Below are 21,845 nucleotides of genomic sequence, written 5' to 3' on the forward strand. Positions count from 1 at the left end.
CTAATTATTAGATCAGTAAACCGACTCATTTAGGGCATTTTGGTATGAAGTAAGTTTATTAAGCAAGTTCTCAAAAGATGCAATAACTACAAGAACACTAACATCACTACAAAGGTAAAAACACAAGCGGTGGCCCGTTTGGAAGAAACCGAAGGGGCGTGACGGTGGATGGATCCACGGCAAATTTAGTACAGTTTACATTCATCTGGATCGCTACGAAAACCAGAGCGACAACAGGTTTATTGTACTCGACAAGAATATCTGCACAAAGTGTTGAACACTACTTCTCATCTCACCGAAGAAGCAGGGAGACGTTGCGTTTTCGAGCTGATGACCAGTGAGTGAAAGTGTATTCGTGATCAAGCTACATGTCTTAGAAGGCTCCGTCCACTGAGATGACCTTAAAATAAGTCAGGTCAACACGAGTAGATTGTTCCACCTTCTTTCAAATAGAAACCCAAAAAATAAATAAATAAGATGGACGTCATCAAACTACTGCTCACAGAAAATGGTATTTACATATAAAAGATAACACTTGAATATACAGAATCGAGCATCAATCGTGATTAAAAGTATGTAGCAGTAGAGCTATAATGGAAGACTATAAAGGTGAAGTTGAATTGCAAGAAATATTCATTTGTGGTGAGAATTATTCTGTTTCGTCCCGATCAATTTCAAATGTCTCTGAAGGCTTCGTAACTTTACGTACCGATGCTGGTTGTTCCCAGGACTGATGACAGTGTGACGGTAGCTACATGTTTGTCATCTTAATCCTTTTAAGGATTCTATCTTAAATTGATGCTATTGGTCCTCTATGTATTTTTCAGAATATACAGACACACCAAAAGTTTGGAAACTGTCTAATGCTTTTCTTCAAAAATGATTTTCAAGAAAATAGCAGCTCAATCGAAACACCTAATAAATATAGCAAAATACATTCTAATAAAAGTCTCTTTATGTTATCTTGTTGCAAAGTATACCAATATGCTGCTTTGTGCTTCCAAACTTTTGGCCTGACCTATAAGCTTACATGAAAAGAACTGATCCTATAAAGGATGAGCAATATTGTCTTGTTGCAGTGATTCCTGGAACTTTAGTTTTGTTCAGTATTTTTACCAAAGGCGTAGTAGCAGTGGGTACTCTTCAACCCTCTTTATGTACCAGTCCATAAATGACATGTCTGAAACCTTGTATTTAAACTCTGGTACCAACATCAGAGCCAGTATTTATCCCTAAGCAGAAACTTTAAGCCTTTTCCCTTTGCTGTTTTTGACCACCTGGCTCATAAGTCAGATCAGACTGGGTCTTTTCAGGAAACCTAACCCACCTGCTATGACTCCCCCCGTTTATCACAACTACCGCAAAGATGTGCGTTTGCATGAATTTGCGCGGCAGCTACTGACAGGAAAGATGTCGGCTTTCGCTTTTTATGACTCGCAAACTCAGGTTTGTGACCAACTCCCATGGCAGTTCAAAAGCATCAAAACATTTAGTCGACTTCAACCCTCCATTTGATAGTCAATCATTCAAATCATGCACCACGACGTGGAAAACGTATCAAGATCCTGGCCTAAAAGTATCCTGACTGCATCAGTGGACGATGAAAGTAAAACCTGTTTGACGTTAAAGCATATAAACCCATTAAGGTAGATCCCCTGAATACATTTCTAAACTTGGAAATAAACAAATATCGGCTCCTTCACTCCTCTCTAACTGTTGAGTAAAAATCCCAGAGCTGGAATAGTTACAATTGGCAGCGCAACACTGAGTCGTATGACAAGACCTGACAGTAAAAACATTCGGTCTCCGATTTGTCTAAAAGCTATTCTGACCTCCTATTTACTCTGTGGCTCTATGTGTTCACTCCCTAAAGGAAACATTCATTTTCATGCAAATAAAAGCAGCTGCAGACCTAAAATATTGTATATCACGTGTGAAAGTAATGTGGCAGCTCTGTACTTGTGTGTGAGTCTTTCTCCAGTTCAGTGTTGCAGTCCTTTTGAGGCAGTATGTTCAAAAATCAAGTGAGAGTACTGAGAATTAGGAAAGCTTGTTGAATTTAAAGCAGGCATTTGTGGTGAGGATAGGTGCAACTGTCCATCCTGCAGATTCAGATTTTCAATAAATACAAGGAAACTAATTACATTTTGTGATTACAGGCAGTAAGAAAGGCACCCTCTGTAATGCAAACACTGGGAATGGTTACGCATTGTATTAGCTTTGAAGAATCTCGCTGGTGATGTTCAGATTTGAAGAAATGACAGAATGAGGTACAGAAACCTTTTAACCCTCCCGTTATGTTCAATTCTGTGGCGTAGCAATGATCCTCCGGTGCAGTAGTGTCAGAATCCAAATATTCTCCCCGAAACAATTTTACATCTGATTATTGCTGACAATTTCAATCAATATTTACGGCAATAACAATATTTTCTTCATTATTTTTTTAACATCCACGAGGAAAACCTACAAAGAAAAATCTGTGGTTATACATGAAAATGATATATTTTTTCTTTTTTTACTGCATGTGTGCTGTATGACCTAGTAATCTTGTCCAAGATGTCTACTCCTCCTTTGGTAGCATAGTAGTAAAGGGTCATACTTTCAATACTTTTGTGCAAATTGTTCATGAGCACAAAATGTTCTTACTTTTTAGGGCTGTCACGGGGGTTATTTTAGTCCCTCACCCCCTTTTTAAGAATGCTGAAAATTTGAAAACGACTACATCGTGCAATGTTAATGTTTTTGTATATTCATAGGTTTGCCCCCTCCTCTGTGTCCACTCAACATGGATCAAATTTGCTCATGAGGACAGAAAAGACTTCTCACAGTTTACTAGTGAGGTAAAGAGAAAAGGGAAAGGGTGTGTGTTTGTGTGTCTGTGTATCAGGTGAAATTAGTCTCACAGTTGCAAACAAACAGTCTCACTTTCGATCCTTTTTACACCTACATTTGACTGCTCTATGTAGATGTGAAGGGAGTTAAAACTATATAAAATAACCAATTTTTATTTTATATGCTCTTTATGCTTATTAAGTCAAATAGAAGAAATTCCAAACAGAAAAAAACTACTTTTAACAGTTTTCTTTAGATTTTTGAACTTTAAAATGGGTCAATTTGACCCGCAATATAACGGGAGGGTTAAACGGCACCTGTGTCAGGATTCAGTGTGAAACTGTAGATGTGCCGCACATCTTCAGTCAGCTTATGCTTTCTTTGGCAAAGTTGTACAATCACGGGACTCGACAACAACATTGCCTAAGTAAACACAAATTTGAGAACGTGATTCCAGTCACTCAAGTGTACGTCTAAAGCAGCTCTAACTTCTCTTGGTCAAAGGTCTTCCCTCCCGGACGTGCTTGGCGTTTCTCTTCTCTGCCTTCCCTCTTTCTCTCACCTTCCGAAGTCGTCGAGGTGGCGGTGTACCTTTCGACTCGCTGTCCTCTTGTGCGCTGGATGTATCCATCCCGTCCCGTTCTTCGGGAATATTGGGAATAGCTCCACTGCTCCCATCTAGAATGTTCCTTAGGGAAGGGTCCTCTGGCGTACAAGTGGCAGTGGTGCCGCTCTCGCTGCTGCTCAGGTCTTGCTCCTCAACGTAACGGCCGCCTCTGCCGTGATGCGGCAGGGAGGAGCCCCTCATCGATGGCCTGTCACGCTCCACGTCGCGGATGTTCTGCAGGGGCTCGTTCATGTCCACGCCGGAGTCCAGGCTGGTGTCGTTGCTGCTTGGTGGCCGGTGGCGACTCTGGAGCTCAATGATGGAATGGCGAACCTGGGCGGCTGGTTTTCCGTCCAGAGACACGAACCAAGCCCTGGGGTGAGCCGATGAGGACTTGCCGCGAGTCAGTTCCAGTAAGGTGCGTTCAGAAATCCCCTGGAGCTCGCTGCTGTGGCCGCTGCTGAAGGCCTCCATACCGGCTGCTTCATTGAGAGTCCCTGGCACAGATACAGAGGACTCCAGGAGGTTACTATATCGTCCCCAGACACCAGCAGTAGGACCTTGTCCTGGTGGAGGTGTCTCTAGAGGCTGAGGCTCATCCGGATTGCCCTGCTGTGGACTGCTCCCGCCTTGAGAGTGGACTTTGGGTAGTGTCTGGGTGTAGTTGTCTTTGCTCGCAGGCTCAGAATGAGTGTCGTATTCAGCTCCGTTCCTGGGGAAAGTGGCAGCCTTGCACCCTGGTAGCTGCTGCTCCTGAACACCAAACAGCTCTGGAGCTTGAATAATCGCCAACGGCTGGTTGTAGATGTGAACCAGTTTGTCTTGAAAAAAGTTGTCAGAGTTCATGTTGGCCCGATTTTGCTCTGCTTTCTCACATATCCGAGCAACGTCCTGGTTGTTGATGTAGTGCAGCGGAGGCTGAGTCCCCTTCATCCGATCTGAAGTGATATTGTCGTAAGGTGGAGCTGCGGTCAGACTCCCCGGATCCTCCACGTAGATGTTGTAGTTGGCTTTGTGTCTGGGTGTGGATGAAGGTTCACACTGGACGCTGCAGGAGGCAAGGCTGTTGTCACCAGATCGGAGAAGCAAACCCTCCTCAGTGTGGGTGGAGGTTGTCTGGTCTTTTTTTACTACAGTGAGTTTGGAAAAACGGGCCCTTCTCCTCCTTGTGGCTTCTTGACGGGAACTGCTGGATGTGGAAACAGCAAAACTCAATTGGGTTGGTTATCTGGACCCTCAGCAACCTTTATTTATATCTACTATAATTGATATGAGTGTTTTTCTTACCCGCAGTGACAGAGAAGCAAGGACAGGAATCCAATCACTATGGCAAGAGTTCCTCCCAGTATTCCCACCAAAAGATAGGTGTGGTAAGAGATGAAATCCATAGAACTTACGTGTCCAAAATAATCTACAAAGAAAAATGACAGTTTTGTCCTGGTATCAGATACCGTATATACAGTGATGTGAAAAGGTGTTTACCACCTTATTTAATCACATTTTTTAAATTCAGATTCGTGAGCAACCTGTACAATAAAGCAATCAATGGAACTGAGATAAGATTCAAAATGTTACGCAACCTCTCTCAATCTAAAGAGACAAGAAACCAGAGATAACATTATCTAGAAAATGGATAAAATATGAAACACTGGTGAAGGGGTGTCCAACCTATAAAAATGAATCTAAATTTGCATCCCCAACTCATCCAGGAGGTCACAGAACTCAGAAAAACATCTAAAGTTCTAACTTGCCTTGGTAAAGGTTGATGGTTCTACTACAACAAAAGAGATCAGCTATCAACGTGATTATTAAGGCCAAAAATCAAATCCCTAAGGCGTAAAACATGTTTTCGCAGCAATGTTATGTGACGTAGAAAACACAGCTGAGGTACCTTTTGCCGAAGGGTGGGGGGCAGCGATCCAGTAGCCCAGATGGGATGCAGTGTATGTCCAAACCAGTTCGTCACCAACTGCTTTAACTATTCCCAGACCGTGGTTCTCCCAGGCGCCTTCGCAGAGCATCGGTTCATGTAGTCAAGCTTATGTCACTCGTGCATTCTGATATTCTCAAAGAGTTTTACTCCTACCTGTTTTCATGTTGAAGGCCCAGGCGGGTACTGTGTGTGAGGACCTCAAATGAGTGTTGTGTTCCAGCGGCAGGCTGATTTGGATGGGTCCTCTGACCTGAAGCTCCTCGCTGCCGGAATACAACTGAATGCTGACGGCTGCTACTGCCTTCAGCTCGATGCTTCTGAGCACTGGAAAGATTTCACAGGAATTTCAAATCTCCAGGTTCAGACGAGCCTTAGTAAGTCAAATAAAATACTAACCGGATTTACTGCTGATGGTCCCTGGGGTGCAGTTGGTGCAGTCCTTTGCCAGGTGGTGCTGTGGCACAGTCAGGTATGCCATCAGTGAAGAGATGTTGCTTTTATCAGAAACCGTGAGGAGGTTCTTGGGGAACTTGGCCTTAGGTTGGGATGAGCTGTCTGTGAAAAGGTGAAGCGTAATAAATATTTTTGAATATGTGTTTTTATGTAAATTTTCTCACTGAGATGAAGGTGGACCTACCAGGTAAGTTCCTGGTGATGAGTACCGAGTCTTCAAACAGCCAGATGTTTCCCTGACTGTGAGGGAGCAGCAGCAACGTCACAGCGGAGAAAACTGTAATAAAACCAAAAATGTTTATGATCAACAACACGTTTGAGACAAAAATGGAACTTTAAGGTGTATGTACTTCCCATCGCATCTGGTGTAATAGGAACAAAACCACTACATTAGCAGGGCGCTGGATAGGACTGGGAAAAAAATGAGAAACAAAGATGCAATTGTGTACATTGAGCACTAGATGGAGTCCTCATTGTCATGCGTCTTCCTAGGACTCCCCAGTCTGGATCACAAGCACAAAGGGGAGGTGTCTCTGAAAAACAAGAGCCATAAAACACCTGCTCCATCCTCCATCTAGACCGCCACCTCCCTGCTGCGTTGTTGCCAAACCCATACCCACTGGGGGAACACAGGACAATAGAGAGGGGCTCTTTGTCCCATCAGGAGCCCCCAGCCTCCCTGTTTCTGAGCAGGACAAAGATGGTCCGGTGACACGTCGATGGAGTCAATAAAATAAGCAGAGCGCATCTTGTGTGTTGTCACAAGCGCCTCAGTAATGCTCATGAATAATGCAGATGTGAGGGAGGCTGAGGGTTCTGCTGACTTTACTGTAAATAACATGGAAGGTGTTCCTAACGTCACTCACTTGGTCTCTTAGTGGTGCTCCAGGGCAGGGGGGTGGGAACATACCCCTCCTTACTGCCCAGCAGAGTCAAACTAACACCCGGATTGTAGGGCACCCAGAGCAGGACCTCCCCGTCCTCCCCCGTCTGGGCTGAACTCTTCGAGGTGTGGTTCAGGTAGACGTCCACGGAGGCCCCAGCGAGCGGCCGGCGGGTCACCAGGTCTCTCACCAGAACCTTCAGGGAAAACTGGGCTTCTGGGGAGAAAGCAAGGAGGAGATCGGAGCTGCACGTGTGATGAGGCGTAAGGTCCATGAAAAAGTGATGAGGTGAGCGCAGCTGAGATGATGGAAAATTACACCAACACAAGATCCAGGAGCTTCACCTCCAACCCACCAGGTCCTCATTAACACCGAGGCTCCAGGTCAGCAGCTCTGGGTTAATAATGAGGGAACTGTTTTGGAGCGTTATTCATGGACATTCAGTCTCCCAACAAAAACACTGCTTCTCTGGGTTTTGTCCTGACATCATCTGCTGATGTTTACCTGTAGCCAGAGCTGAGGTGTCTCCCACGGCGGCTGGGACGCCATTGTCCCCGAGCGGAGATGGGGGTGAGGACAGGCCTCCGCCCTCTGCCGCCGCTCTCAGCGGTCCATCCAGGCAGATCAGCAGCGAAGACGGCAGAAAGAGGATCAGCAGCGGCGGCAGGGAGCGATCGGCAGCGGACATGGCGGCAGGCCGGCGGGGATCAAAGGCATAACGAGGCAGGCGCGAGAGGAGAGCGCGAGGATCGGGTAGGTCCGGCAGTGTTTGTGTGCGTCACGCGGGGCCGAGGGTGGAGGGGAGAGGCGCGTGGAAAAAAAAAAAAAAAAAGATGCGCTGGTGCTGAGGCTGGGCGTGTGTTCGAAGATCGTCTGACGTGAACAGATGCCCCACTAACTGACTGAAATAAAGCTAACCTAAATGTACAGGATGTTTCGTATGCAATATTTCATTTACATGTAATTTTTGTAGAACTTGTAGACCTACATCTACCTGCAACAATGACATTACATTTTATTTTCCTTTCATTTTATTACATTTTCTTCCCTCATTCTTTTTGATTTTTTCTCCACAGTTGATTATGTGCGTCTCCTTTTATTTTGGTTTTTGGTTTTTTTCCTGATTTGTTCTTTTTTTCAATCTTATTTGAATTTTCTTCCCTCATTTTGCCTGCATAATACAGTTTGTATATTTCAAAACATGATTAATTAGAATTATGAAGGCCTAAAGTACGCAACAGAAGCAGCCTACTTTATTACCCATACGCTGCATGTTTTTCATAAGGCTGACAGATTTTAACTTGTATCATGTCAATTATTACCAGAAAATACTTTGGTAAAACTTGTGCATCGGCAATGCAGAGTTATGTGAAAACCCCCCAAACATTTAGGGTGAGGCGTCTTTGACTAAACAACATCTTTGATAAGATAGAAGCTCTTACGTCATCATTGATGTGTTTTTCCCTTGCAATGGCAAACTCCTCTTAAAATGAAATTTACTACAATAAAGCTAAATGGCTAATAATTGCTCTGTCAACAGATTAATCATTGGCTCAGGTATAATTTAGAAACGCTGACAAACAATGAATCTTTGACTCATTCTGAGGGGTTTTATGCAACAGAATGGACCCAGATTCTTCACGTGGTTTACCAAATATAGCTGAAGAAAAAACTTTTATTTGCAATTCTAAACTCGCATAAAAATATCTAATAATAAAAGTCCCCAGTACACCACCATATTACAAGTTTTCATCTCATAAACATGCTGCAACAGCTTTATGAGCAGCATTTTGACTTCTTCTCCACATGGGGGCAGTGTTCCACCCATAAGATGTTTGATGCAAGTCCCTGGGATCTGGACCCGGTTTATAAATACAAAATAATAATAAAAATAACAAATACAGCTTATTTGCTCAAGTCCTAAGTGCTTCAATTGAGGGAGTTAGAAAATTCTTCAATGTCCAAATCAACTACATGAATTTATTCTCTTTTAAAGCATCTTAAGGTTATTAAATGGAAACAGTAAGCATTATATTCACGAAGTATTTCAAAGTGGTGGAATAGAAAGCTGTCCGATTATTCCATCATAAAACTGATCAGGACGGAACTGACATTAGAAAGCCACCACTAGGTGGCGTCTGATACCATTTCAAAACCATGAGTTCTCATTTTTAAAATTCACTGGCAAATTCATATTTTGTGATTTTTAAAAAAAGACATTCAGAACTGTTGCCAAATATACTGAGTTTATTACGTTTTAGTAAAATGCTAGAGGTTCACAGTAACAAAAACAGTGTAAATTATGAAAGATGTGCCCTTTAAACGTCGATTAAGGACAGAGTTAAACAAACTGGAAGTGCTACATGAAAAAAAAAGTGTACAACCGTTAGATCTTGAAAAAAACCCATCTTGATCAGTGTGTGTGTGTTTTATCCAAATCCACCAGATTGAGTCTCAGAGTGCAAACATTAGTAAACAAATACATTGGTGAGATTTCTGGCAAAGTGCAACAAGATCAGAGTTAATATGCACAAAGTCTGGTGACACCACAGTGAGACATTCCCCCAAACACATTCCCATATTTTCATTTTGGACAATTTACACTTTAAATATTGCAATAGGTCAATAAACGGATAAATGCACAGTTAGATGTGTACACAAATACATCATACTCTAAAAATTAGACCAAATGTGCCCAAACCAACAGGGATTCATTACACTTTAGCAGCATTACTGGCGACCGTTGCCACGGCAACTACACCATATTAGTCAAATCGGTTTTATTTAAAATAAATATTTTAATAAAAACAGCATCAGAGGTTCATATAGTAAAAACTGGCAGCCCTCTTTGCTGGTTAGCGTCAGCGTCACCCAGCGGCCGGCGGCTTATTGCACAACAGAGAGCGGCTCACTTTTGGCACCAAACCACCAAACTCACCAGTGAACGTCGCACACAGATCCAGAAAGATTACCCGAGTCCTCCGAAGAAATTCTGCATAGAATCTAGGAGATCGTTCGCACGAGGACAGAATCTGACTGTTCGACGCAGAATCTCAGATCCGAAGCCTCACTGCCCACGTTGTGGCCCACGATGCAGCAGCCCCAGCCTGCGGGGTGGTCAGCGGTCAGTAGCAGCCGTCTCTCCAGGCGCTGTCGCGAAGGGCACTGAAGGTGGACAAGCTCTTTGGAGGCGTCAGTAAACTGAAAAGGAAAAATACAGATTGTATTAAACCAGCTGGGTATGAAGATTCTTGACAAGCAGGAAAACTCATCATTCCAATAAACTCTAATCATTACAGTGCAAATAAAAAATAATCTGCACTGTATTAGAGGATGACGGTAATAAAAAATAAAAAAAATCATAAAACGGAATATCCGTGTGTCTTTATTGGTTATGTACAAGCTAGCATAAACACTGGAGCACAGTTAGCCATTTCCAAAAGTTAGAAAAGTAGCTACTTAAACTAGCATTTATTAGAATCAAAGATGCTAATAAATGTTTTAACTGTGGCGTTAACGTTAGCACTACAGCAAAGCTAGCTGAAAAAGGAAGCTACAAAGAAGCATTTTAAAAGATGCATCACCTCAGAAGCTAACAAATACGTTTTAGCTACAGCACCATCACTTTAAAGAAAAATAAACAACAACTATGACCTTGGAGCCTAAAACTGAATCTTCAACTGTCCCTGTGTCTATAACAAGCTAACATGATAGCACAACTAGCTGCTAACAAAAGGAAAAAAACAGCAGGATTTTAAAAACAGCAATGAGCTGTGGCTTCCATTGATGCACAGTCCAGGATAGGACGGCACACTGGCACTACTGCTACGCACCGAGTCAGGAGCATCGCTGGTCGACAAAATGACAACACATAATAAATGATAGAGTGAAAAAGGGACGCAATGTTTTGTTATCAATTGTGAACACTATAACAGCTACATAACAAGATCCAAGGGATTCACATTTTACAGGTCAGGAAAAAGTTTTAATTTTAAAAAATATTGAAAAAGTGGGAAGTAGGTCAGTTATGCTAGCTTTACATTGACAACCTTAACATCCAATTACCTGTGCTTGGCAGCTTATTAGGTTTCAGTTCAGTTACAATGAAAATGTGGCTCACATGCCGCCCCTTTAACTGTATTAAAGGGGCAGCAATTTGCTTTCAGCTGCGTCTCTTGAAGCATTGCTCTGTTTTTGTTTGTGCAAAAATTCTATTCAGGAGGTCGAATACCTTTAAAACAGCAATAATCACTTAGCCGATGGAGTGATGATATTCACTTTCTATCATTATATGCTCAAATTGCCTTCCATATCTGTGCTTTTGCCCACGTTTTAAGCAATCCCGACGTTCTGGTCCCATTACCTTCGTGATGATAAAGCCACCTTGCCACGGGGGCTGGAGCTTGTGGGGCCCAGGATGGAGGCGGGGCGTGGCAGACCGCTGCGGGGCGCCATGGGGGCGGAGCCTCCGCCTGCTGGTTTGCTGAGCAGAGGGATGCCGCTGCCGTTCAGAGACATGAGGCTGACGGACGTCGGGCCCTTGACCGTCGGGCTGACGTAGGCGGTGGCTTTCAGTGGTTGCCGTGACAACGAGGAGAAGCTCCCAAGGCTCTGGACCCTGTTCTGAAGCTGACCTGGAGAGGGGACTGAGGCGGAGGAGGAAACAGGACACTGACCCGTTTGTCACAGAACAACAGAGAATCGGCGGCAGTGGAGTCTTACTGGAGGACTGGAGGCGAGCCAAGCCGCTGGAGGAATCGAAACTCTGGCTGTTACGAAGCAAAGAAGAAGAAGAAGCAGCACTGGAAGAGGTGGGAATGGGCACACTGGGCATGCTGGGAGCTCTGACCAGGTTAGGCATGCTCCTCCGCAGCTTATCTGATAAAGACAAACAGAAATAACCTTTAAAAGGTGACCGGCTGCAGATTTCATCTATAAATAACCTACTAGTTGGCCTGAAGCACAAAACGATTTGAGGACAGAAAACAGAAAACATGGATCTGTTGATCATCTGTATCTCTGAGGATGAAGCGTTGAGGTGTCCTTCCCACTCGCTGCCCCTCAGATGGACGTAAAGACCCAGCGCTAATCCGACCAAACCCTCAGAGACACACGGTGCCGAGAGCTTAGAGGGCCGCCGCGCAAGAGGCTTAGACGAGTTTTAACGAGCCGCCCGGGTCAGACCCGAACGGCGAGGAGGCAGAACGGAACAGGAAACTGATCAGAGGGCCTGCTTTTACTACAGATGAGGGAAAACAACTGAAGTTCTGCATGAATTTACTGATTCTGGGTTAGTCAATGGAGGAAGGAAAGACAGACTGAATAAAAGAGGAGACTGGAAGACAGAAAGAAAGGAAGAAAAGGATAAATCAAGGAAGACTGGAGGGAGAAATGGAAGGACTGAAGGATGATGGGTAGGAATGAACCGGAGCAGTGAGGTCACCTGATCCTGGGTTGAAGCCCGGCGCCTCGATGCCATACGGGTCGCCCGGCCCCAGCAGCAGCAGCGCCGGCGGCGACGCCAGGTAGGCGGAGCCAGCGGAAGGGCGTGGCGGCGTGGAGGGGGTGGAAGGAGGGGTGCACAGGGAGCTGGTGCTTCTTCGCCAGTCGCGGACGCTGCAGAAGGTGTGGGAGTGCGAGAGGCGGGTGAGGCGGGGCTGCGGCGGTGGCAGGAGGCCGTAGTCTTCGTCGTCCTCCTCGTCTTCCTCCTCCAGGCCGGGGCCGGCGCTGAACTGGCTGAGCTGGAAGGTGAAGCTCTGGCTGCGGCGACCGGCCAGGGCGGACGACGACATGCTGGCGTAGTCCTGCCGTAGACCTGCAGGGGGCGACATGAGGGGCAGCAAGCAAAGAAAACGGCTAAAAAAAATAAATAAAAAGGAACCGTAAAACAAAGTTATCACCTCCTGGGGTTAATAAAACTGAAGTAGCGATGAGCTCTGAGATCTGATGTTATTGTTATTAGATCGGGAGAGGAGAGGGGGACAGAACCAGGAAAAATGAGCAAACATTTAATTCATTTCTACTTTCTCTTAAAAGTGAAACTAAAGGTTCTCCTTAAGCAGCTCAGTCTCCAAAATAAAACACTGTAGATGTTTACGGAAAGATTTGAGTCACTTGGCTTTCTGGGTTCAAAATGGACCCAAAATTATCCTTCCAGAATTCATTTCTGAGGTCAGACACTGATGTTGGACAGGAAGGCCTGGCTCACAGTATGGGCTCACTTATATCCTATAGATGTCTATCAAGTTGTAGATAATTAAAAAATAGTAATAATTTGTCCATGAAGAAACACTTCTTCCAGAAAACTGACATTTCTAAATGTATTTATTTACTAGAAATAAAGATTGATATTCACCGTCAGCAATTCAAAATGTGCAAATTAATTTCAAAATGTGCTTAATTAAAGGCATATATAATAAGTTATAATATACACCTATATACACTCCTGATCAAAATCTTAAGACCAGTTAAAAAACTACAAGAATTTGCATTTTGCACTATTGGATCTTAAGAAGGTTCTAAGTAGAGCTTCACAATGTTAAAAGAAGAAATCAGCGTAAGAGACAAAAACTTTTGAGCGRGGAATTAATTGAAAACTGCATTTACACTCAAACATGATTTTTTTCAGCTGATCAAAAGTTTAAGACCATAGCTCAAAAAAAACCCAAACCCCCCAAAACAGAAATCAAAGTGTCAAAAAAATGAGTCAGTAATGAGTAGCTCCACTGTTCTTGTTGATGACTTCAAACAATCGTTTAGGTTTGATGCCAGTGTTTCCAGGAGGCTAGTGGGATCGTTGCTCCAAGTGTTGAAGATGGCTTCACTTAAGGCATCCACTGTCAGGAACTGATGTCCATTTTTTAAACTTCCCTTGCCGTCCATCCCCAAATGTTCTCAATTGGGTTTAGATCCAGGGAACATGCAGGATGGTCCAAAAGAGTGATGTCATTCTCTTGGATGAACTCCTTTGTCAGGCGGGCATTGTCAACTGCAGCATTGTCCTGTTGAAGAACCCAATCATTACCACACAGACGAGGGCCCTCAGTCATGAGGGATGCCCGCTGCAACATCTCCACATAGTCAGCTGCTGTTTGACGCCCCTGCACAACCTGAAGCTCCATTGTTCCATTGAAGGAAAACGCACCCCAAATCATCATGGCGCCCCCCACCACTGTGCCGTGTAGAAAACATCTCAGGTGGGATCTCCTTGTCATGCCAGTAACGTTGGAAGCCATSAGGACCATCAAGGTAAATTTTTTTTCTCATCAGAGAAGACAACTTTCTTCCACCTTTCAATGTCCCACGTTTGGTGCACCTTGCAAAGTCCAAACGGGCAATTTTGTGGCGTTGAAGACGACGTGGCCTTTGAAGACGTGTTTTGTTTCTGAAGCTCTTCTCTCTCTCGCAGATGCCGTCTGATGGTTATTGGGCTGCAGTCAGCACCAGGAATGGCCTTCATTTGGGTACAGGATCGTCCTGTGTCTTGACGGACAGCCAATCGGATCCTGCGGCTCAGAGCTGGTGAAAGTTTTTTGGGTCTACCACTTCACTTCGGTTCCATAACCCTCAGGATCATTTAAAAACTGCAAAATGACTGTCTTACTGCGTCCAACCTCAGCAGCGATGGCACGTTGTGAGAGGCCTTGCTTATGCAGCTCAACAATCCTACCACGTTCAAAGTCAGTGAGCTTTTTTGCTTTTGCCATCAGGAGGTCTTGACAGTTTAAAGACTTGACAGAAAATGACATGGAATCCAGATTTTTGCACAGCTTTTGGCTTTTAAAGACTACGGTCTTAAACTTTTGATCAGCTGAAAAAATCATGTTTGAGTGTAAATGCAGTTTTCAATTAAATTAAATTAATTAAATGTATTAATTAAATTTTCAAAAGTTCTTGTCTCTTGCACTAATTTTTTCCTTTAACATTGTGAAGCTCTACTTAGAACCTTCTTAAGATCCAATAGTGCAAAATGCAAATTCTTGCAATTTTTTGACTGGTCTTAAGATTTTAATTTGGAGTGTATAACTTCAGTTAAAAAAAAAACAACGAGCCCGATCAGTCACCTGATGGGGGTCACAGGTCAATGTTTGTTGGATTGACCCAACACCTGACCATTGGCCTACTTACTTTCCTCTTGCAGCCGGGCCATAACCTGGACGTCTGTGAGATCTTGCAGTTTGTATCCGAGGCTGATGGAGTCGTCCTCCGACGTCCCCAGGTCACTGTCCACCGACGACTCGGGGCTCAGGGTGGAGCGCCGGAGGCTGCGGCCTTCACACACAGACAACAGGTCAAACTCCAAAGACTTTGACTTTGTGAGACGAAAAAAAGAAGCTCCACCTCCAACTCTGCACCGCGGCACAGTTTGGTTTACCTTTAATTCTCAAACGGCAGCATTTAGAAACAGCTTTGAACCAGAAAAACTCCGATCAGAAGAAAAAAACCCGACAAGAAAACCCCTGATTCTCCTGAAGAGAAGTAGGACAAAGAAAATCTGTTAAAATCCAGAGGACGGAATATTCTAGAGGCCAGACCTCTAGAGTTTCCAGAAGGTTTGATCTACTATTATTATTGAAAGCAGCATCGACAATACATGACTATAGAATTCATTCTGCTCCAAAGTCTGCTGGTTTGTTAATATATGCCATATGGGCGATTGCTGCCCTGGGCAATCGCTGTAGACCCAATATGGAGGCCTCATCAGTGTCCAGACATGACCAACCAGACTCAACCGAACTGTGTTCAACTCCAGAACCAACAGAGTGAGAGAGAGAGCAGGCCTGCTGGTTGCAGTCATGGAAAACTGCCTCTAGGGAGCGCCGGCAGCTGCTGGTTCCCGACGCCCCTGTGGGGCTCACTCTGCTGACACCAGCACCGGCTTTTTCCAGAACTAATGCACCTCTCTTTCCTCTCCAGCAGCATTCATATAAAGCTGAACCACAGTGTAGATATATAAAAATAAAAATAAAATAAAAAAACGCTTCTACAAGGTGCAAAAAGCAGAGTGTGATCCAGTTTCCTGCACATTTCGGCTCCGTCGGGGTGAGTCTTACTTCGGTTGGGAGGGTGAGGGAAGAAGGTGGGCGTCCGCTCAGCTACAGGAGACAGCTCCTTCCCCATGGGGCTCAGGGTGCGATGGAGGACGGGGTGCAGCGGGGAGGAGAGGAGAGGGGCGGCTGCAGGGATGGAAAAACACACGACAGAGGAGCTTATTACTGCTACAACCTCAGACTGTAACTAACAGGGATTCTATGTGACGAACCAAAGCATTTTGGTCAAATAAAAAGTATGTTGCCACCTTTATTTTGCCAACATTGGGCAGGTAAACCCAATGTTGTTGACCATTTTTGAAAAAATGTGGGAATCTGTTGATTGATTTCAAGTGAATTTCCACAATCACAGAAAACTGATTTCTGGGGGAACTGACTGATGTAACTTTAGCGTCTGGATTCTTGAGAGCCACACAAAAAGCTGTGGCGGGTTTTGGAGTTTGACACTCGTTCTTGAAGCCTTTCTGATGGATGTCAGAGTCTTCAGGCTTGGTGTCTGTGTGCTTGGCATCTATTGGCCAACCACACAGACAACAGAAGTGCTTATTTAGTGGAGGTACATCTGTGTAGACACTAGCAGTTTGACTACCGTGTCTTTCAGTCGGTGGTGGGGTGGAGCAGGGTTTGGCTGGGGGGGAAGACGCCGCTGCGGCTCGGGTCAGAGGAGTTCCAGGGGACGACAAGGAGCTACGCCACCTGGAGACTGAGGGAGGAAGGTAAACAAACATCAAGATGTGGATTTTATTGTTCAACATAGTAAAACAGCCTCCTATTGTGTCTCCCCTCACCCCACYATGCTGCCGTTACCTCACCAGCAGCGTCTGTCACCCTCGGCTCTATTCATCAGCTCAGCACCCAACAGAGGTCGGACAAAGCTGCTTTCAGTGGAGCCGGCTGCCTCTGGTGAAACCCGCACCGACGCAGGGACGACGTCTATACATGAACGCAAAGCCTCAACTCGGCCGCAAAGCGAGACTCCTCTCCTGTCAACCGTTTCCGTAGAAACGTCGAGCGGGGGAGAGAGATTAGAGGCAGAGCTAGTTTCTGATGCAACGAAGCGTGCAGCTGCTGCAACTTCACAGGCCCAGACAGAGCGCGCGCTGACCTGTAGTCTGACCGACGGTGGACCGCGTCCTCCATGAGGCGTTGCTGAGAACCAGCATGCAAACATTCAGAAAAAAGCATCACTGTAATGGAAAAAGGATGGGTATTCCTTCTAAACAGCACGGCTTTGGTCAGAGGAGACTGACACTGGGCTTTTTTGGTCAAACTAATAGTCAGTACAGGTACTGTATGGTGGGGATCAGTGATACGGGCCGGTTTAGTCCACATTTCCCAAGAATCTGTCATTACTGAACTCTTTGCATTTGAAAAGATCAAACTGAGAATGTGTCGTCGCTGAGTCTTTTCAGCCTGTTGACGAGCCAAAGCAACAGAAACCAGAGACACTTTAACTACTACAAGATCCACAGATCAAGATTTATGGTTCCCGTTTGACTTCCTCCAACCTGTTTCCTTCTCCGACTGTCAGCGGAGGGTTATGTAAGCAGACGCAGGGTCAGGTGACCGAGGTCTGATCCGTGCAGCGCGTGGACAGATTAGCAGCACTCTGCTCTCTGTGGTGATCGGACCTCCGGCTTGTCAAATGGAGGCCGTAGCTTAAAGTCCTCACAGATAAACAAACTTGCAGAAATACGCATTATGGTAATTCAACTGTTGTTTATTATTAAGGGATATTTTGATAAACCAGATAAGTTTACAGACTTCACTCTTGGTTAAAGAGTACGTCCTGTTTCTGTGTCTTACTTCAACAACAGAAAAAGAACATAAAGCTCTCTACACTAAGGCAGTGCAAGACTAGTTGCGCAGAGGAACACACCTTTTTAAATCAGTAGTTCAAAGTTAACGTCTTAACTTTGTTTTCGTAAAATGTTTTCTGTTTGAAATGAAACCTTTCATGGTTTCCATCAATGTTGCCTTGGAGCAGAAGAAACAAATAGCAGAAGTGCAGGAATTGAACCCTGAGGGACCCCACACACAATAAATCATGTTCACATTGAGGCAAGTTACAAACTCAATGGGTTGTTACTTGTTTGTCAACAGAACTGATCTGCTTCAAAGTGGGCAGCATAAATTTAAACAGCTCTGAAACAGCCTATGGGATGTTTCAGAGCATCCCAACAACAAACTATGGGATGTTGGATGCAGATTAGAACCTTCGACTCATCTGCATCTCTAGTTGAACCTTCTAAATGTCCAAGCTTTACCTGGAACATTCCCAGAACTTTCCTGACGTGATGAAAGAAAAACCAGAGAGAGCCAAAGAGTTGAGTCTTTGCTGGTGTCTTAGCGAACCGGGGAACTTAGCCAACACAGAGGAATTACGTCTATTGCCAAGTTTGACCTCTTAATGTAAACCCAGAGGTTTAAGGATAAAGGTTCAGTTTGTACCTTGTTCCAGTCGCAGAGACAACGACCTTCTGGCGACCTCCACATCCGACTTGGGGCTGTCCAGGTTCTGCCGGCACCACTGCAGCGGACTGAGAGACTCGGTTGAATTCTCTCCTGCTTTCGCTGCTACGTACAACCTGGAAACGGAGAAGAAGAAGAAGACATACAGTGAGTCTTTAGACATGTTTATGACTTGGGGTCACAAAAGTTGCCCACAGTGGCTTTAAGTGCGATATGAAGAACCATCATCCGCTTGGCTAGAGAAGAAGTGGAACACTGCAAATCTAGCTTTAGCACCTCAGTCTGAAAAAGATTTTATGGAGAGGTCTTCATGATCACTAAATGTTGACCGATGTTGGCCAACTGTTGTCATTGATCAATGATGTTGGACTTTATCTCCTAGTGAAGACAAGTTAGAATTGAACAGCAGAGGGTCAGGAGGGTTTAGCAACAGTTGCTACCATCCAGAATCCCGTTTCACCGAATGGATTGTGATCCGACGTCGAGAGCAGCAACATTTCTACACAGAATAGTCCAACACCAACCATCTGATTCCTCTGACCTTAAGACACCAATAGAAAAAGCCAAGATGAGGCGGTCCAACCAAACAGCCTCCTCTTTGCAACTACACCTTAAGATAGCCTCCAAATAAACAAAATCAGTCGCTACAGTCCAGCTTTCACTGGGAACAGTTGGAAAAACTACTGAAGAACTTCCTTCGACTGGCTCCAGTCGGTGACTGTCGGGTCAAAAACACATAAATTACAACTTGTTTTGTCCATCACATGGATGAAACTGGGACTTGGCTGATCACCAAGTTCTTTTTTGGACTATGTTTTGAGTCAATCTGTCTACTGAATATTGGGGACATGTTCTCTGATGGATACACAAGGATGTTCCACCTATAATAGGGAACTTGGTTTTTGTTCCTCCCGGCTCAAGACATTGGTGTAATTCTAATGAGAACAATCGTTTGGTTTCATTTAATCATTTCATTTGAACCAAAGACTAGAAACATTCATACGGGAGAATCAACAGGAATGGATTTCCCTGTTGACTGGGAAACTTCCTAAAGGAGTTTAAGAGAACAAGAAAGTCCACAATCGTAGAAAACCAACTTTCATTGATCGTTTCCTCCAGGTCTTTAGACCAAAGTTTAAAAATAAATAAAGAAGCTGCTGCTCTAACTACTTCTTCCTCATTTTGAGTACTTCCTGTGGCACAAATCAAGCCAACTTTGTCACAGCTTCAGAGGAGAACTGCTGCTTAAACTGAAACTTGCAAATCATAACCCAGAGTTCATTGCACAGCTTTGATCGTCTCAGGATTTCTAAACAGAATTCATTAGAAAAACAGCCAGTTTTCCAGACTAAAMTCCCCAAAGTTCTTGGTAATGTTCAGTCRTTTCATGATGTGAACTAAAATATTTGACTGTGAATATGAGGCAGGTATTTTTATATTTATAATTTGGTTGCAAACACGATGAGCATGATGCAAATTGTCCATACAGTTACATTCCTACTACTAGTAGCTCCCAGTCACAATTGTTCCTTCTACTCAATTATCCATTTATGATTTGGCTTACCCCCCGGACAGCTTTGTGAGAATGTTGGTCGCATTATAAATTTTGTGAGAATTTCAGGTTTTATTAGCAATAAACAGTAATCATCAAACAATCATTTTATGTCATACATGAAGTAGGTGACAAGTTCTTAAATAGCAACAAATCAGGATTATTAATCAGTTTGTAGTTCAATGTCAGCAGCTGAACTTGCTGTGATCAGTCAGACCTGAAGAGTTCTGAATTACATAAACAGAACCAAAGCATGATACAAAGTTTAACTGTGAAAACTGAAAACAAGGTGGCCTTTGAGTGGCCTACTCAAAGTCYTTACCTATGTTAACACTGAGAACCTGTGGGTGACCTTAGACAAATCATTTGTGCAAAAAAGCCTTTAATGGAGCTAAAATGAAACGTAGGTTCAACTGTCCCCAGTTGGAGGAACCATGGAGCCAACATGCAATCATCCTRGAGCCTGAATGGGCCCAGTGAGACTCTGATACAGCCTGTTGGTTCTGGTGGTCCGCTAGARCTCAACTTCCAGGATGCGAATCTGGAAAAATACCTCAAAGCTGTAGAGCAGCGAGGAGGAAGAGGAGCAGCCTCTTCTGCTGAAGGGCTGAAGAGCAACAAATGGTCATATTAGTGAACAAAGAGCCGACACTGACCAGGTTTCATCAGACCCCTCTGAGCAGCTCAGAGACTCCAGGTCCAGAAGCTCCAACTCATCCAGAACCGACGGTTCCGACGCATCCTCTTCCTCCTCTTCTTCGTCCTCCTCCCCTCCGTACGGGTGGAAATGATCTAGCGGTTCATCCGGAGGAGAAAGCGAGCTTAGGGACGGCTGAAGCAGCGGGCCTTGGAGGGGCTGGAAGCCCCCGGACAGGCAGCCTCCGGCCCGGCTCCGCAGCTGCTCGTTCTGCCGCTCCAGCTTCCGCACCAGCTGCTGCAGCTTCTTCACCTCCAGCTCGGCGTTCAGGCTGCCGCAGTCCACGTCCGTCATGACGGCGGGGCCCAGCACGGCTGCCTCCATCGGACCTGAATCCAGGTTCTGCCTGCGCCGCCTTCCAGACCTCCCCCCCCGGCGAACCCGCTCAGGAACCGGCGTGGCGCTCCGTCTGCGCTCCGCAGCTGATTTGAGTCCTGGTTTAGCGGCTGGAGGAGACTAATCTGTCTAGTGCGCCTGTCTGGAGACTTAGMGACTCCACCTCTCCAGCCAACACACCCACACACCCCAGCCTCCACCTCCCTGAACAAAGAAGCGGATTACAGGTGGATGCTGCACCTGTCAGTCCTAATTCAGGGSTAAAACCAGAYTTATTCGTTTATAAACGCTTCCAAGAACTAAAACTAAACTAGTTCTACCAAACTTTCTACTAAACCATCTCATTTAACTTCCCCAACACCAGATAATCTACTGCTTAACGGATTTACTAGTAAATAACTTATTTAATTGATGACCCAATTGTTAAATCAGGATCGTGTGCTATAATTAGCCGGCGCCCCGCTGAGACATTTCTGGATATCCAGCGCCATCTAGTGTCGCTGTGGTGACACCGCGCCTCACTCAGATCTCTGGATGGAAGTTCAGGGTAATTRCCCTGCTGGAAGGGGGGAACCTCCACTCCAGTCTCAGGCGTTTTCTTCCAAGAATTTTCCTGGATTTACCTCCTCCCCTCCTCCAAAGCGGCCTGCAGAATGATGCTGCCACCACCGTGCCAGCATCTGGTCTCTGGTCGTCTTTGTCCAGACCAGTGGAGAACACCAGTTGTCCTGTCCTCCCAGCAGAGCTCATGTCCCTCTGAAACAAAAACACTTTGACTCATCAGTTGTGGTGATTTAAATCAATATAAATAATAAATTGTTTAAAGAACATGTTTTTAAAATYACCTGGTGGCCATTTATAAATCAATGAAACCTTTGTTGGAACAACTAATTCCCAGTGTTGCACTATGGGTAATGTAGGCTTACCAAGTTCTATCAAATGGCTGAAAAGAGTTTGAGAACATCTTCAAATTATTTAAATTGATATGTTTTACATTTAAATCAATTATTCCTTTTGCCATGTAACAAG

The 21,845-nt window shown here is 44.7% G+C and overlaps 2 protein-coding genes across 5 annotated transcripts; both read right to left on the bottom strand.

The window, feature by feature from the left end:
- Nucleotides 1–37: 37 nt before the first annotated feature.
- fam171b (family with sequence similarity 171 member B) lies at nt 38–7,717 on the bottom strand. 3 transcript variants are annotated; one of them, XM_008424061.2, is made up of 8 exons: nt 7,214–7,717; nt 6,692–6,922; nt 6,010–6,102; nt 5,769–5,927; nt 5,526–5,696; nt 5,331–5,447; nt 4,727–4,850; nt 38–4,628 (listed from the first exon to the last, which is right to left on the bottom strand). In XM_008424061.2, exons 1-8 carry the CDS (start codon nt 7,395–7,397, stop codon nt 3,317–3,319), a joined length of 2,391 nt encoding a protein of 796 aa, XP_008422283.1. In that variant the 5' UTR covers nt 7,398–7,717; the 3' UTR covers nt 38–3,316. The 3 variants fall into 3 exon arrangements, with proteins under 3 accessions (XP_008422283.1, XP_008422291.1, XP_008422274.1); XM_008424069.2 differs by having other exon boundaries at nt 38–4,625; nt 6,692–6,925; XM_008424052.2 differs by having other exon boundaries at nt 6,692–6,925; nt 7,214–7,715.
- Nucleotides 7,718–8,936: 1,219 nt separating this feature from the next.
- Nucleotides 8,937–21,194, bottom strand: LOC103473641 (SLAIN motif-containing protein 1-like). 2 transcript variants are annotated; one of them, XM_008424033.2, is made up of 9 exons: nt 20,440–21,181; nt 18,211–18,347; nt 16,349–16,462; nt 15,763–15,885; nt 14,837–14,980; nt 12,153–12,524; nt 11,432–11,587; nt 11,073–11,355; nt 8,937–9,910 (listed from the first exon to the last, which is right to left on the bottom strand). In XM_008424033.2, exons 1-9 carry the CDS (start codon nt 20,802–20,804, stop codon nt 9,835–9,837), a joined length of 1,770 nt encoding a protein of 589 aa, XP_008422255.1. In that variant the 5' UTR covers nt 20,805–21,181; the 3' UTR covers nt 8,937–9,834. The 2 variants fall into 2 exon arrangements, with proteins under 2 accessions (XP_008422255.1, XP_008422263.1); XM_008424041.2 differs by lacking the exons at nt 15,763–15,885; nt 16,349–16,462 and having other exon boundaries at nt 20,440–21,194.
- Between the last annotated feature and the right edge of the window lie 651 nt (nt 21,195–21,845).

This window comes from Poecilia reticulata, linkage group LG2 (genome assembly GCF_000633615.1).
Source record: "Poecilia reticulata strain Guanapo linkage group LG2, Guppy_female_1.0+MT, whole genome shotgun sequence".
NCBI lineage: Eukaryota > Metazoa > Chordata > Actinopteri > Cyprinodontiformes > Poeciliidae > Poecilia > Poecilia reticulata.

What these genes read in the sequence shown, in the direction of transcription:
- fam171b (XM_008424052.2), bottom strand. Translation starts at nt 7,397, where the DNA reads ATGTCCGCTGCCGATCGCTCCCTGCCGCCGCTGCTGATCCTCTTTCTG. An exon ending in GAGCACCACTAAGAGACCAA is followed by an intron (nt 6,103 to 6,691) that starts GTGAGTGACGTT and finishes GTTTTATTACAG; the next exon opens with TTTTCTCCGCTGTGACGTTG. An exon ending in GGCCTTCAACATGAAAACAG is followed by an intron (nt 5,448 to 5,525) that starts GTAGGAGTAAAA and finishes TGCTCTGCGAAG; the next exon opens with GCGCCTGGGAGAACCACGGT.
- LOC103473641 (XM_008424033.2), bottom strand. Translation starts at nt 20,804, where the DNA reads ATGGAGGCAGCCGTGCTGGGCCCCGCCGTCATGACGGACGTGGACTGC. An exon ending in GTCTCTGCGACTGGAACAAG is followed by an intron (nt 16,463 to 18,210) that starts GTACAAACTGAA and finishes TTCCTCCCTCAG; the next exon opens with TCTCCAGGTGGCGTAGCTCC. An exon ending in ACCACCGACTGAAAGACACG is followed by an intron (nt 15,886 to 16,348) that starts GTAGTCAAACTG and finishes CCATCCCTGCAG; the next exon opens with CCGCCCCTCTCCTCTCCTCC.